Genomic DNA, 15,594 nt, shown 5'->3' on the forward strand with positions numbered 1-15,594 from the left:
AGACGGAACAATCCTTGCGGAATGCTGACAAGGGAAGGAGGGGAATATGTGGAGGGTGGTGGAAATGGCAGTTTATAATAATTTGGATGTGGATGCTGGTGAGTGGAAAATGAGGAGAAGGAGAACCCTATCGCTGTTGTGGGAGAGAAGAGGGCAGAAGTGTGGGAAATGGGTTAGACATGGCTATGGCTGTGTTGGCTCTGCCGAGTACACCAGTCTATGTATGTTTATATATTGTATCTTTAAGGAGGATGAGAAGTGAACAGGATGCAGGTTATGAAGTAATCTGGAGGTAAACAACAGTGTGATGCATATGGGTGAGTTTGAGGTGGCAGGGCTGAAAGTTTATGTCACAGGAGCTATGGGGACATCTCTGGATTCGTGGCAAATCACCATGTAAATGGTGTTGAGGGAAACTGAGAAATATATCATTGTTTTCATTTAAGGTGCTGTCAAGTGGAACAGAAAGTTGTTAGACTGCAGAAGAAGGCCACTCGATCCATCATGTCTGCATAGCCCAGATCATGAATACAGTGAAAAGCTGATGAACAGTCACCGGACCAGAAATGTTAACTCTGCTTTCAGCCCACAGATGCTGCCAGACCTGTTGAGTTTCTCCAGCAATTACACTTTTTGTAAAAAAAAACAATAATAGTTGGAAGTGCAGGTGCTGGAGCACTGTACTGAGGTGACCTTGTAGAAGTTTATAAAATCATAAGGGGCATGGATAGAATGAATAGCCAAGGTCTTTTCCCCAGGGTGGGGGAGTCCAAAACTAGAGGGCATAGGTTTAACGTGAGAAGGGAAAGATTTAAAAAGGTCCTAAAGGGCAACTTTTTCACACAGAGGGTGGTGCGTGTATGGAATCAGCTGCCAGAGGAAGTGTTGGAAGCTGGTACAACTACAACATTTAAAAGGCATCTGGATGGGTATATGAACAGGAAGGGTTTAGAGGGATACGGGCCAAATGCTGGCAAATAGGACTAAATTTATTTAGGATATCTGGTTGGCATGGATGGGTTGGACCGAAGGGTCTGGTTCCTTGCTGTACATCTCTATGACTAAGTTGCACCAGTGTACATCATTTGGAGCAAAAACAAAGTTGCTGGAAAAGCTCAGCAGGTCTGGCAGCATCTGTGAAGGAAAAAAAGAGTAAACGTTTCGGGTCCGGTGACCCTTCTTCAGAACATCATTTGGTGGTTTTACAGCTTTTTCCTTTTGGGTGAGAATTTTAATGGGGTGCCTTACGCTCTCCAGCCCCGTGTAACCCTGCACATTGTTTCTACTGAGATAATGATCAAAAACCTTCCTGAATGTCTCCATTCAACCTGACTGCAGGGCAGAGACATGGTTGCATCTCCTTGGGAAGAATGATAGCAAGGCTCCTGGCTATACTGTGTGTGTGTGTGTTCCCCTGGGGGTGTGGATGTGTGAAGTTTGAAGTAAGTGTGGGGTCTGGAAGTTTTTGTGTGTGTGTGTGTGTGTGTGTGTGTGTTCCCCTGGGGGTGTGGATGTGTGAAGTTTGAAGTAAGTGTGGGGTCTGGAAGTTTTTGTGTGTGTGTGTGTGTGTGTGTGTGGAAGTAGGAGTTGCATTGTGGGGCCATGAAGATGGCTCGCTAGGAGATGGCGCTGTCTAGCTGCCTGGAGCTGGGCAAAGTTTGGAAGCAGATTGTGTGAGGGGGACAGCACAGTCAGTCAGACAGACAGACACAGAGTCCGCCTTGAAGCTGAGTGCAGAGTGGGCTGTGGGTGGTGGTGTTTAAAGGGGGGGGGGATTTACAGACACCTCCAGCTTTCCCTCCCCCCGAAAGCCACCCCCAGCGCGGATGATGAGTGACAAAGAAGCGGCTGCTCCGCGCTCCAGGAAACACCGGCTGATGGCAGCTTTCGAGTCCGGGGAGGAGAGCCCCGGCGCCGGCTCGGCGAACGGCACCGCCCGCTTGCACTGCTTCATCTGCGGCGGCTGCATGAGCCCCGGCCGAGAGCAGCGGCTCCAAGTGCGGGCAGGGGGCTGCCGAGGCTCGCCTTATTTCCCGTTCCTGCTGCAGCAGGAGCCAGCTCCCGGAGCCCGGGGGGTGAGCGCTGAGGGCTGGGTACAGGTCTGCTCCGTCTGCCGCTGCTTCCTGGGCGAGCAGTGGGAATCCTTCGAGAGGTCCCGCACCCCGGTCGACAAGCGCATGTATTGGCTCAAGAGACCGCACCAGTGCGACAGCCGCACTGTGCCCCAGGAGTGGAACCCCAGCTACGAGCCCGAAGCCTGCAGCGTGGGGCACGGCAGCAAGGAGGCGCTCGACTCCTCTGTCTCCTCCCTGTCTGACCAGGACCTGAGTGACCAGGAGCTGGAGACCCCTGCTCCCCCTCACCGCCAGGGCTCTTCCCTCGCCCCTTCCCCCCGGACCGGTCAACGCCCCTCGCCGACCGCCGAACCCCGCTCTCCCCCGGGCGAGACCCGGGCACCCCCGGGCGCGGGAGACTCCTCCGGGGACGAGTCCCCGCCGCCCGGACCCCGGGAGCGAGGGGGCGGGGCGGTCGGCAAGGGCGGGGGCTCGGCGGGGGGGCCCCCGCGCGGCGGCCCGGCCTGCTTCGTGTGCGGTGCCGGCCTGCCCCCGGACGCCGGGCACCGGGTCCACGTCCACAAGCAGGAGGGCGGCCCGTGCCGGAGGCCCTTCTTCCCCTTCCTGTGGCTCCACCGCCCCCCGCCAGGGGCTTGCCCCCTGAGCCCCGGGGGCAGCACCCTGGTGTGCACCTTCTGCCACGCGTCGCTCATGCAGCAGTGGAGGGGCTTCGAGATGGCCAACGTGCCCGTGCTGCAGAGGCTGTACATGGTGCCCTTGAACACCGGAGTCTTGGGTACGGCACTGAGGAGCCCCCCGGGCGAGAGGGAGCCCGGTGGCGGTAGGGAGACCCCAGGCCGGGAGTGCTACCTGTGCGGCCAGGATTGTAGCAGAGACGCCAAGGCTGTGTGTTCGAGGAGCATCGACGACGGTGGTGGCGGCAGTGCCCGGGATGGCCCCATGTACTTTCCGTTCATTCGCCTCCTGCCCTGTCCCCCGAACTGCCCGCAGATGAGTGAGTGCGGGGAGGTCCAATGCTGCGACGACTGCTATGCTGTGTTGAAGGACACATGGGGGGCCTACACCTCCACGGGGCGGGAGGAGCTGATCTCGTCTGCCCAGGCCTTCCTCACGCGGTACCTGCGGATGAGCGGCGCCGCTTGTGGCCCTCGCCTGAACCCGGCGACCGGGCAGGCATTAAGGGCGGCCCGGGTCACAGTCTGCCTGTTGTGTGGCGCGGAGTTGGAGCAGGGTCGCGAGTTCCAGTTGAATGTTGACCCCCCTGGCCGCCACAGCCAACGTGAGCCCTTCTTTCCGTTCCTGGCGAGCCGCCCGCGCACAGCCACCATCCGGCCTGTAGATTCGACCAGCCCAGCGTCAGCCTGCATCCTGTGTTACCACGACCTCCTGGAGCAGTGGTGGAGGGGGAAGAACACTCAGCATCCCAGCAGCCCCTGGTCCCGACAGTACAAAGTGGACACCTTTGTCTGCTTCTTCTGCAGGCAGGAGAGAAAGCGTCACCTTGGCCTGAAAGCCATCACGGTAAACCGACTTCCTGTCTTCCTACATACCCCTCGAGTGGCCGAGACTCTCGTGGTGGACGATGGTGAGCAGCTGACAGTTGGGGCGTGTGAGGATTGCAGGGCTATGGTACTGGCTGGAAGCACCTTCAAACAAGGAACCTGCACGGATTCGTTATCACCGTCCAGTCACGTGAAGGTAAACCATTTACTTCTCTTTCAGTGTGATGGCCGTGTACATTTACATCTGATTAGCACTGTCCACTTTGCAGTTCACTCGTCCTTTAACGTTCGTTTACAATGCACGTCGTTAGATCTTGCTGCCATATTTCATGATTTCCAAAATCGGTCTCAACTTGTAACAGGTAATGTTTTCATGACATTTGTGAGAGACTCAGGAATGTTTGGTTAAATGACACGCATCAGAATGACTTCTCGAGAACTCTGTGCCCAGGTAAAACTCAAAAAGATCAAACCCAGCATTGTAACGAAGTGGCTTCCATCACACACAACCAGATCGGAGGTGTGTGCATGCTTGATATAAGACAGCTGATTGTCCAGAAGTAGAACTGGAGGCTGATGATGTTATCTGATGCTTTGTTGCTTTGACATAACAGACTTCATTTTTTTGTCACTCATTCAGGGGAATGACAAATTACACTTAATTTTCGCCCCGTTTTCCTCTAATGTTTAAGACTAAGAAAGGGAATTTTAAAAGAACAAATGGATTTTGCCAAACGTATTTTGCAAGTTGCCAAGGTGTCATGCAAGGAGTTAAGCGTAGAGCCTTTTCCCAGGCATCGTTTTATCAAGATGCTTGTCCCAAGTGAGCGTGTGCTGCCTTATAGAAAGTTGGTTATCACGTAAGGTCTTTAGATCTAATGTTGTTCTCATAATGCTCAGATTAGTAATCTGTGAATTTCAGGCAAATTGATCTTTTTCTTATTAAAGTAATTTGACAACAGTTGTTACCTGACTGATGGGACAAATGCTAAGTTGGTGCTGATTGGTCACCTACCTTTGTACCCTCATGCAGTGAGCAGGTGTTCATGTTTTGGCGCTTGCAGGGGAATGCCCCTGTCTACCTCAATCTTCAAGCGGCAATGCGTGTTGTGTCGTGGGAGCAGCTGTGCATCATTTTGACTTGAGACTGCAACAGCCCAAGTTATTACTGGGACAACAACAGTGGCGGGACATGTGAAGATTTCACACAGCCACACTGCCGGCTTGTATTTTTCTTTTATTATTTATGGGTGCTTCAGCAACATAGGTGCAAGCAATTTCTGTTAGAAGTCCATTTGAAAATACCCAGTGAAGTGTCGATGCTACTTTTCTGAATTGAGTTGTGTCTGAGGGGAACATCCTGACTTCATGATGCAAATTATTGGCAGGTCAGGTTCTGTCAGGGAGTAATCTAAATGGGTGAATTCAGAGAGTTACACAAACTATGGGATATTGAGCATCAGGGTGACTTTTTGTTGTTTCAGTGTATCACCACTGATAAGCTGTTTAAATCTGGCTACACTGAAGTGCTGCATCACATGCAAGTGGGATTTTCACAATTTGCAGTGTTGACTAGACTCCAATTTCCTTCATTGTGTCTAAGTGCTTGGCAAGTCTATTGTTTGTTAAACACATTTTCCCATAAAGGATGTGGCTCTTTTAAGCTGGAAAAATGCACTTTCTTTCACACTGGTCATGTACATTTTGGGAAACTGTATATCTGCTACTGTGCACCCCCTCCTCCTGTGCAAGGTCACCTTTACCCTGTCATGCAGTTTCAGACAGGATGCACTGACCCCAGACTACAGTTAAATGCTGCATCTTGGAGAAATTGATCATTGCAAATAGGAGGAAAGCAGAGTTTTTTGCAAACAAGCTTGAACCTGCATAGTAGTACAGCATGCTGTGTATAAAGGTTTATTCATCTTTTGTGGATGTTTAAAGTTGGAAATGTTTACCCTGTTTCTGCAGTTACTTCACCCTAATCCATTCCTAAGACTGCTTGATAGTTTGTGACCGTGTCCACTGTTTTTTTTAAAAGGCTTTTATTTGAAATCCGCACAGAAACAACACAGTCCATTGAATAAACAGCATTGGTCTGTGAAGGCATCTTTTCTTTTAAATGTTTCACTCATGACTGACTGACTTTGCCTCTCCAGTATGAACCATCCGTTCTGCGTCTTATCTGATGACTGTGTTTTAACATGTTAAACTTAGTACCTTTTCTAATTTCCTTTCAACGTAGGCCAAAAATAGGAGAGAGATGATACCAAAGTTTGAATTATATTGGAATAAGAGGAGGCCATTCAGCCCATCAAACCTGTTGACTGTTGGATCAAGGCTGATCTGCCCATCAAGGCTAGAAAGAACTGCACATGCTAGAGTCAGAGATAACACTGTGTGGAGCTGGAGGAACACAGCAGGCCAGGCAGCATCAGAGCAGGAAACTATCCATCTTCTCTCCCACCTATCCGCCCCTCCCTTCCCACTGATCAATCCCCACTACTCCCTACCTGCACTTACTTGTCACCATCCCACCTACCTTCCCCAGCCCCACCCCTTCTTTCTATTTATTTCCCAGCTCCCTTCCCCCTCCCCATTTCTGAACAAGGGTCCCAACTTGAAATGTCAACTTTCCTGCTCCTCTGATGCTGTCTGGCCTGCTGTGTTCCTCCAGCTCCACACTGTGTTGACTCTCAAGTAAGATCATGTCCCTTTGCTCTTGATTTCCATCAGAGGAATTCTTTCCTTCATACTTTGTTGAATCTTTTTCAAACTTTATGTCCTTCAATTAGATTAAACCTATTAACCTCAACCTATTAAATTCAAGCGACTATAAACCAAGTTTATGCACTCCATCCTCGTAATCTATCCTTCTAAACCCCAGTATAATTCTGGTGTATCTGTGCTACACTCCACAGCAGACACTTCATAGTCTGCTCCCACACTGTAGGGACTCTATTTGGCTCATTGAGTCTACACCAACCCTCTGAAGAGCTTCCCACCCAGACACACTCTCCTACCCTATCCCTGCATTTTCCATGACTAATCCACCCTACACATCCCTGGACACTATGGGCCATTTAGCACAGCCAACCCACCTAACCTGCACATCTTTGGACTGTGGGAGGAAACTGGAGCACCCGGAGGAAACCCACGCAGATACAGAAAGAAAATGTAAATAAACTCCACAGGGTAGCCTGGAGATGTGAAAGTTGAAAGCCCAGAGGATTTGCCTAGTTCCCCAACTGTATTCAGCATTGCCACTCATGTTGATAAGTGCTAACTCAGTACAGAGTGAGGACTGAACCCAGGACCTTGCTCTACATGCATCAGCAACATAGCACATGGTGTCATTACAGCGCGCCTCATGTATGCCTGTGATTTGCTTCATTTGAAGAAAACTTTGGCATAGTTGTTTTTGTGGGGGGCTGTGGTATGTTGAATCAATGAAAATCTAGGATGGAATGGCTGCATTCCATGGATGGGAGAAAGGAAAAGGTAGAAAATAATGACAATGTCTGGAGCATGTAATTCTATTCTGTCCTTCAGGCTGCAGTGCTGAAGTTCACCACTGCTGACTGGAGATGAACATTGCAGATGTGTAGTCTTGTCTTCCATATTACTGAACCCCAGGAGTCAGGAAACAGCTGGGAACAATTATAAATTCGGCATCAGTTATGCAATGATTGTCTGATTGCAGGCTTTGCTTATTTGATTTTTAAAATAATTGCAAAAGTGCACTGTTGTCTTTTTGAAACAGTGGTCCCTTATAAGATTACAAAACTGCGCCCTCCAGTGCTTCTCTTTGTGATTGCACTTATATCATGTCATGGGAGCAGTGATAGGTATGTTGCAGAGTGAATATTTGAGCTGAATATTTTTAGGAGAAAAGAAAATGTGCTGCTGAATTTGCAGAATTATGGCCGTGCTTTTTTTTTCTTAAAGAAAATGCTATCTAAGTGCAGTAAAAAGGAATCTATCCTGCCCAGCATGTTGTGCCATTTTCTCTGAAGAAGAGGTTACTAACTGCTTTGATCGTCACTGTGCTGGAACACACCATCCAGTATTACAGGAGATTTTCAGCTTGTAGTTGTACCTGCTTTTCCATCGATGTGAAGGTGTACATCAGTTGTAAGTATGTCCCTGTAATTTCAGAGATTACTCAGCGCACTGAAGGCCCAAGGTACCACACTGTCTTCTGGGAACCTTTCGTATATTGGCTGAACCTAAACCACACTTTTGAACCAATTACCCATCATTGTTGACATGTTGTGGTTTCTCAGTTGCCTTCTGCAGCTATTTCAGTTTTCTTAATGGTGCTTCTTCTACCTCAACAAGGAGAGTTTAATCTGCCATTCATTCTTACTGGACATCCTGGTATAATATCTTGATTTATCTCATTGTTAAAGTGGCAGTGCTGTTTTGTCATGTGGTTTGATGTCACACCATGAGTTTGGGTTTGAGACAGGCTGATTGACAAGAAGGTAAAGTTGGAAATGTCTTCAGGCTGAGGTTTCAAAGTGATGTTCCTTACTATATGTTAATACTAAATACTCCTATACATGGTAATCTTAGATATACCACGCTGTGACCTTATAATTCATTGAGGTTTGTGTATTTATGTTCATATGCTGTGTTGACTGTCTAAAGTTCGGGTGTGTAGTGTTACTGTGTTCTGTCAGAGTGTTAAAACTCTGCCCACTCTGTGCTATTTATACACAGTAATGTGCAGCTCTGTGACACCATCACAAGGTTGCTCCAGGGTCCTCGTCGCTTCACACAACAGCTGTCAGCCATGGCTTACAGTGTAGCGCTCTTACCCTGAGGTCAGAAGTGTGTAGGTTCAAGCTCACACTCCAGGAGCATTTGAAATGTTGACCTGAAGCTTGGTTAACCTTGTTGGGTGGTTTGAAAATATTCCAAGGCACTGTTCTCCCTCTGCTCTTCCCAGTGTCCTGCCGAGTATTTATCCTTCTCTCAACAGCACTAAGACTGCGGGACCTTGGTACACTCAAATTATCTGCTACATTTCCTGCCTTACAACCATTGGATGAAAAATGCAGTAGGAGGTCCGGAGGACCTACGGCACTACGTAAATGCAAGTTCTGTCCTTTTTTGGCCTCTTGTGTCTGCAGAGAGTACTTTGAGCTTTACAGTATTTAAGTGAGATTTAGTTGTTTGTGAGTAGGTTATTGGTAATGGAGCAATTTGAGGTGATGAAGTATGAAGTTTATTGGGATGGAAAGTATGCTGGATTCAGTATGGCTGTTTCTACAGTGCACTGATACTAATTCACAAACTAAGCATAGTTCTAAGAAAAATGTGTAACCTGCACTTTATACATCATAGCATTCTTGTCATTGTGCATCAAGGCTATAAAATACCTCTTGTCTCCAAATGCCTTGTTTGATTTCAACCTGGAGAATATCAGATGAGCAGTATGTTCTCTGAGGCTGTTTCAATCACTCTTTCAAACCTTCAGTGGCAGCCGTGGAGAATTGATCAAATACCTGCTGCTGATTCGGAAGGTTGTAAGTTCATGTCCCACATAGTCTCGAGCGAGTAGTCCAGCCGAGCCATGAGAGACTGCTGCACTGCCAGAAGTACTGTCTTTCAGTTGAGATTTCAAACCCATTAGCTAGTACGGGATAAATAGATTGAGTGGAAGGAGGCTGTTCACTGATGGAATAATTATATTTGCACCTCTGGTGAACTGATCGAGATAAGCCAAAGATTAATTTGCATGGACCGGAATGTCAATGAACATCATGGATGCATGGGAACAGTTTCACATCAGAAACTGCAATTTCAGATTCATTTAAGGCTTACGATGTCATTTGAGCCCCTTTGTTTGATTGTTGTCCTGTAATCATCCTCTGGTAGAAATTTCTCTTTTTTTTATACCTCTATGTATATTGTAAACTAACTTCCCAGAGGTGAAATAAATAACACTGTAATTAAATAAAAATGAATGGCAGCTACCCAGCCTTGCACGTACCCAAGGAGGGGTAAGGTGTACAGATGCTCAGTTGCTTGTATAAATATGGGAAGCCACAAGGTAGACAATATGCTGAACAGACGGCTCTACCATCATTTCAAGTCATACTCCTCTTAGGACCATGTGTAGGCCATTCAGCCCTTTGAGTTTGCTCCATCATTCCAAAAAATCATGCCTGATGTATGCCTCAGCTCCCCTTAGCTGCCTTGGCTCTGTATCCCTTGACAGAGTTTTATTTGGTAAGACTCTTGAGTCCTGAAAGCACCAATATCCTACTGTCCACTGTCTCTTGGAGAGAATTTCTATGATCTTTGAAAGATTTGCTTAGTTCTAATTTTAAGATTATGTTCTTAATTTCCCCATCTGAGGAAGTAATTTCTCCATATTTATGCAACTGAATCCTTTATTAACATTTTAAACACTTTGGTCTGGTCATATCAGAGCTTCCTTTAGTTTAGGCTTATTGCAAATAATCTCATCGATTTGGAGCTGGAGAGATATCTGCCCACCGTGTCACTAGGCTAGTAATCCTGAACCCCAGGCTAATGTTCGAACCCCATCGTGGCCGATGGTGAGATTTGAGATCACTTTTTAAAAATCTGAAATAAGCTGATTTGATGACACCCATGTATCAGTATCGATCGTCGTAAAAATCCATCTGGTTCCTGAATGTTCTTTAGGGAGGGAAATCTGCCTGTCTTACCCACTGCTTGTGACTCCAGATCCACAGCAACGTGGTTGATTCTTAGCTGCCCATTGGGTACTTAGGGCTGAGTGAGCAATGCCCACATCCCATGAATGATAAAAGCAAGCACTGTGTTCTTTGATATGGCATCACAGTAGGGGTTATGTTAAAGTGGTTCAGAGCTCTTCATGCTCTCAGGACTATAGACAACTTAAATGTACATTTCAGGTTAGGGAATGAAGGTGGGGAAGCAATGGTGAAACATCCAGTCAGTTATTCTTTTGATGCCCTGCCCATTTTCACGCTTTGTTGACACACTTCCATAACTGACGAGTTACATCTTGAATTAGATCTTTAATCTGTCTCTTCCTTTTTGAATTTATTTATAATCTGCCTCTGCACTTTGTAAACCCTGACTTATTTGCCTCCCGCATAGAGAAGGGAAGGAGAAGAAACCCAGGGAAAATAAGCGTCTTAGTGAGGTAGAAAAATCATAGCTTATGAAAAGAAGCAATACAAAGGAACGAGGCCGCTAAAAACTGCAGACACAGCACTCGGGTACATTTCTAGAGGAACAGAATTAAAAGGCGGAGAAGTTGTATTAAACTTGTACAATAGCTTGCTTACTTTGCCCAGTTCTGATCTTCATGGTACAAAAAGAATAAAAGTACCTCGCAGGAAGGCCAAAAAGGATTCTAAAAGAATGATAAAAACTGAAAGAACTGCGGATGCTGTAAATCGGGAACAAAAGCAGAAGTTGCTGGAAAAGCTCAGCAGCATCTGTGAAGAAAAAAATCAGAGTTAACATTTTGAGTCTGGTGACTCTTCCTCAGAACTTTTAAAAGAATGATATCTGTGCTGAGTGGAAGGATGGACTAGGCTGATTTTGAAGAACTTTTTGGACTAGACATTAAGAATATATTTTCTTTTGGGAGAATAATGCTACAGGCCAAAATATAAACTGATATCAAATAAATCCAGTAAGGAATTCAGATGAAACTCCATTAGCCCAAGAGTGGTTAGAATTTTGTTTTTCTTTGTTCATTTATGGGATGAGGGCGTCACTGGCTAGGCAGCATTTATTGCCCATCCCTAATTGCCCAGATTGCAGTTAAGAGTCAACCACATTGCTGTGGGTCTGGAGTTACATGTAGGCCAGATCAGGTAAGGAAGGCAGTTTCCTTCCCTAAAGGACATTAGTGAACCAGATGGGGTTTTCCGACAATCAGCAATGGATTCATGGTCATCATTAGATTCTTAGTTCCAGATATTTTATTGGATTCATATTCAACCATCTGCTGTGGCGGGATTTGAACCTGTGTTCCCAGAATGTTGTCAGGTTTCTGGATTAACAGTCCAGCAATAATACCATTAGGCCATTGTGTCCCCCTAGGTCTTCTGCCCACATATAGTGTAACTGAGCTGACAAATGTAAATGTCTTTAATAAGAGGAGCAATGGTACATGAGAGAGAAATGGTAGAAGGTCAGCTGATAAGATGGAGGTGGCTCCTTTGGAGGATAGAGTGGCATAGGCCAAAACAAAAAAGATGCTGGAGATCTGAAACAAAACCAGAAGTTGCTGGAGAAACTCGGCAGGTCTAGCAGCATTGTAGGGAGAAAGCAGAGTCAACATTTTGAGTTCAGTGACTCTCCTACAATCAGATCTGAAGAAGGGTCGCTGGTCTCAATATTAACTAAATTTCTCTCTCCACAGATGCTGCCAAATGTGCTGAGCTTTTCCAGCAACTTCTGTTTTTGTTTCAGTGGCATTGACCAGTTGGTTCAAATGGTTGGGTCAAAATAAAATGGTCATTTTTAGATTGGTAAACTGTAACTAGTGAAGTGCCTCATGGATTTGCACTGGTGGCAGAGCTGTTTACAAACATTGATGATGCTGGAAAACAGAGAAAGGATATACTGTAGCTAAAGTTACTGATGATAGAAAGAAAAGTAGGAAAGCAAGGGAGATGGAGACAAATAATCTGCAAAGGAATGGACATAAATGCAATGAGTGGGTAGGAAATAGACAGATGCAGTATAATGTTCGCAAATGTGTGGTTGTCCATTTTGGCAGGAAGAATAGAAAAGCAGAATGTAATTTTAATTGAGACTGCAGAGTGAGGCAGCACAGAAGGTATAAGGTATCCTTGCATGTGAATCATAACAGTTAACATGCAGGTAGAGCAGGTAATTAGGACAACAAGTAGAACATTCATCTTTCTTGCAAGGCAAGTGGACTATCAAAGTATGGAAGACTTGCTACAACTGTGCAGGGCAATGGTGAGGCTGTACGTGGAGTACTGTGTATAATTATGGTCTCCTCACTGAAGAAGTAATAGGCTAACGTTAGAAACAGCTCACAGAAGGTTCACTAGGCTGATAGCAAATTACTGCAGATGTTGGAATCTGAACTGAAAACAAAAAATGCTGGAGATCACAGCAGGTCAGGCAGCATCCGTGGAGAGACGAGAAGCTAATGCTTCGAGATGACTCTTCTTCAGACTTGAATGAAACTCCCGAAATGTCGACTTTGCTGCTCCTCCTTAAGCTGTCTGACCTGCTGTGCTCCTCCAGCTCCACATTTGATCGACTCTGATTCCCAGGATGATGGGATTGCCTTATAAGAAAATGTTGAGGTTGGATACAGGTTCATTGGAGTTTCGATTACGAAGAGGTGACCTTATTGAAAGTAAGATTCTGTGGGGCTTGACAGGGTTGATGATGGGAGGATGTTTCCAATTCCTCCCCGAATCACGATGGAGCTAAAAGGAGTTTCTTTTCACAGAGAGCAACTGGTCTTTGGAATTCTCTCCCATACAGAGTAGTGGGGTTTGGATTATTGAGCAGGTGATAGACTTTGATTGAAAGAGGAGGTTAGGGATTATGGGAGACTGTGACCCCTTTTTCCAGATTTTCCCAATTGGAGGAAACACCTTCCCATCACCTACCCTGACAAAGTGGAGTTAAAGCCACAACCAGATTAGCCATGGGCTCATCAGCTGGCAGAGCAGTTTGGTTGTCTAAAGTTCTATTTTTGCTCTGACTTTTTATAATCTTATGAATAATCTGTTTTTGATGCTGTAATTTCAGTGCAGTTGGACCTTCCTGGTGGGTTCCTGAACTCTACCATCAGGCTCAAATGGGGCGAGAAACCTGCACTGTTTGAGAAATAGTTGCTGATTGTAATTTCCCCTGGAATGGCCAGAGGGTGGATTGCCATCAGATTACAAACAGTGGGCTGACTCTTGAAGCTGCAGGGACAATCCAAGGCTTTTGAGCTTGAAAGAGCTGTCAGACTGTAGTAGAAGCTAACTCGGGGAGAGGATTCTGCAGAATAGAGTGGGAGGGATAGGGCCGGGGTGCTGTTGAGCCCTTTACATGGTGACCTGCACCCAGGTGGGCAGTATGGGTTTCAAAAACATGGGTTTTGCTACTGGAAGGCCACCGCTGGGCAATTAAACTGGAAAATCCCAGTGAGCCTCCCTTAGTTATCTCTACATGGCTGTTAACAACTTGGATTTCATGGATGTGCATACGTGTGTGTGTGTGCGCGCGCGCCTGAGTTGTGGGGGGCACATGTAAAATGGTAGGAGCTGTGCTGACCTGTGTCCATATCTCCCCCATGTCCAATCCCACCTCCACAAAGGAGGAAGGGTCACCAAAGCCGAAAGGTTAACTCTGATTTTTTTCCTTCACAGATGCTGCCAGACCTGCTGAGCTTTTCCAGCAACTTCTGTTTTTGTCTCACCTCCACAAGGGTGGCACATGATAGCAGCAGCGGTGTTTTTAGCATCCACTCATCTCCAAACCTTGGGATCCAGCAGAGGCTAAAAGTCAAGTCCAGTGATTCCATTTTATGTCAATTTTTGACTTAGCTCCAAAGAGGCACACTGGAGTAGTCAGAATGACTCACCAGCTCATTTTCAAAGATTTGATTTCTCTTTTTTTTCCTCCTCCTGAGTATCCACTTGGCAAGATGCCATGGCCAAGCTTGTGAAAATCACCATGTGAGGAATTGTGACCACAGTTTGGCATCTTAGTACTTTGTGGTATAGATCGTTGGATGAAACTTTGTTGGATTTTCTGAGTTGCTGCTAATTGATTCCAAAGTGCGTGCGAGTGTGCACACGCACATCAATACATATAGAATACAGAAAATGAGAAGCTGAAATATTTACATTAAATATTTAATGCCAACCGGTTCATTAAAATATTAAATAGTCTATTGGAAATATAAAAATAACCTTTACTTTGTTCTGAAGAGTGACAAGAAGAAACCAATCTGATGACTGGGGAGAAAGATTATTGAATGCATACAAAAGTTCACAGGATGCATTGAGCTGTCAAACAGACACAGCATGCCTTGGAGAGTGAGCCAACCACCGACTCAAGGCTGTAAAGGAAATTGCTGAACTGAGATGAGCTGTCATTTTTCCCTTTTTTTTTGTTGCAGTAGCTTGAATTCTGGTGAGATTTTATTCGCTGCACAGATTTCGGTAGTTTTAGATATTTGGCTAGCAAAACTCCATTTCAAGAACCAGAAAGGATATTTGTGTGGAATGTAGCACTGGTGCAAGGATGGGGCATGTTCACTGAGGCTGGAGGGAACAAGAGACCCATAGGGCCATAGGGATGTAGGAGCAGAAGTAGGCCATTCAGCCCATCAGGCCTGCTCTGCCTTTCAATAAGATCATGGCTGATTCGCCTTAACCCTTAATTCCCTTACTGATTAAAAGAAAATCTGTCAATCTCAGCCTCGAATATACTGAACAACTCAGCTTCAACAACTCAATGTGGTGAAGAATTCCGTAGATTCATTACCCTCTGAGAGAGGAAATCTCTCCTCAATTCTGTCTTCAGTGTGCGATCCTTTATTCTGAGAAGATGCCCTCTGATACTAGACTCTCCCAGAAGGGGCAGCAATGTTTCCGCATCTACCCTTTCAACACCCTGAAGAATCTTCCAGCATCTGCCGTTCTTTTTGTTTTTGTTTCTCCTAACAATCTTTGTTCAATAAGGTCGCCTCTCATTTTTCTAAATTCCAGGCCCAATCTACTGAACCTGTCCTGGTAAGACAGACCCTCTGTACCTGGAATCCGTCCTTTTCTGGACTTTCTCCAATTCACAGTATTCCAGCTGTGGTCTGACTAGTGCCTTGTATAATTTTAGCAAAACGTCCCGTCTTTTAGACTCCATTCCCTTTGAAATAAAGGTCAACATTCCATTTGCCTTCCCTGTTAGCTGCTGAACTAGCTTTGAGAGGCTTGCAACAAAAACAAAAACAAAGCTCAGCAGGTCTGGCAGCATCTGTGGAGGAGAAAACAGAGTTA

At 46.0% G+C, this 15,594-nt stretch overlaps 1 protein-coding gene across 1 annotated transcript in view; it reads left to right on the forward strand.

The window, feature by feature from the left end:
* The first annotated feature begins 1,673 nt into the window (after nucleotides 1-1,673).
* The window catches only part of gse1b (Gse1 coiled-coil protein b), a 603,644-nt gene continuing 589,723 nt past the window's right edge, over nucleotides 1,674-15,594 (forward strand). Inside the window, exon 1 of the mRNA XM_048605591.1 lies at nucleotides 1,674-3,773. Within this exon, the coding sequence (XP_048461548.1) occupies nucleotides 1,827-3,773 (1,947 nt within the window). The 5' untranslated portion in view covers nucleotides 1,674-1,826. The remainder of the gene's footprint in view (nucleotides 3,774-15,594) is intronic.

Source organism: Rhincodon typus, chromosome 15 (assembly GCF_021869965.1).
Source record: "Rhincodon typus isolate 14 chromosome 15, sRhiTyp1.1, whole genome shotgun sequence".
NCBI lineage: Eukaryota > Metazoa > Chordata > Chondrichthyes > Orectolobiformes > Rhincodontidae > Rhincodon > Rhincodon typus.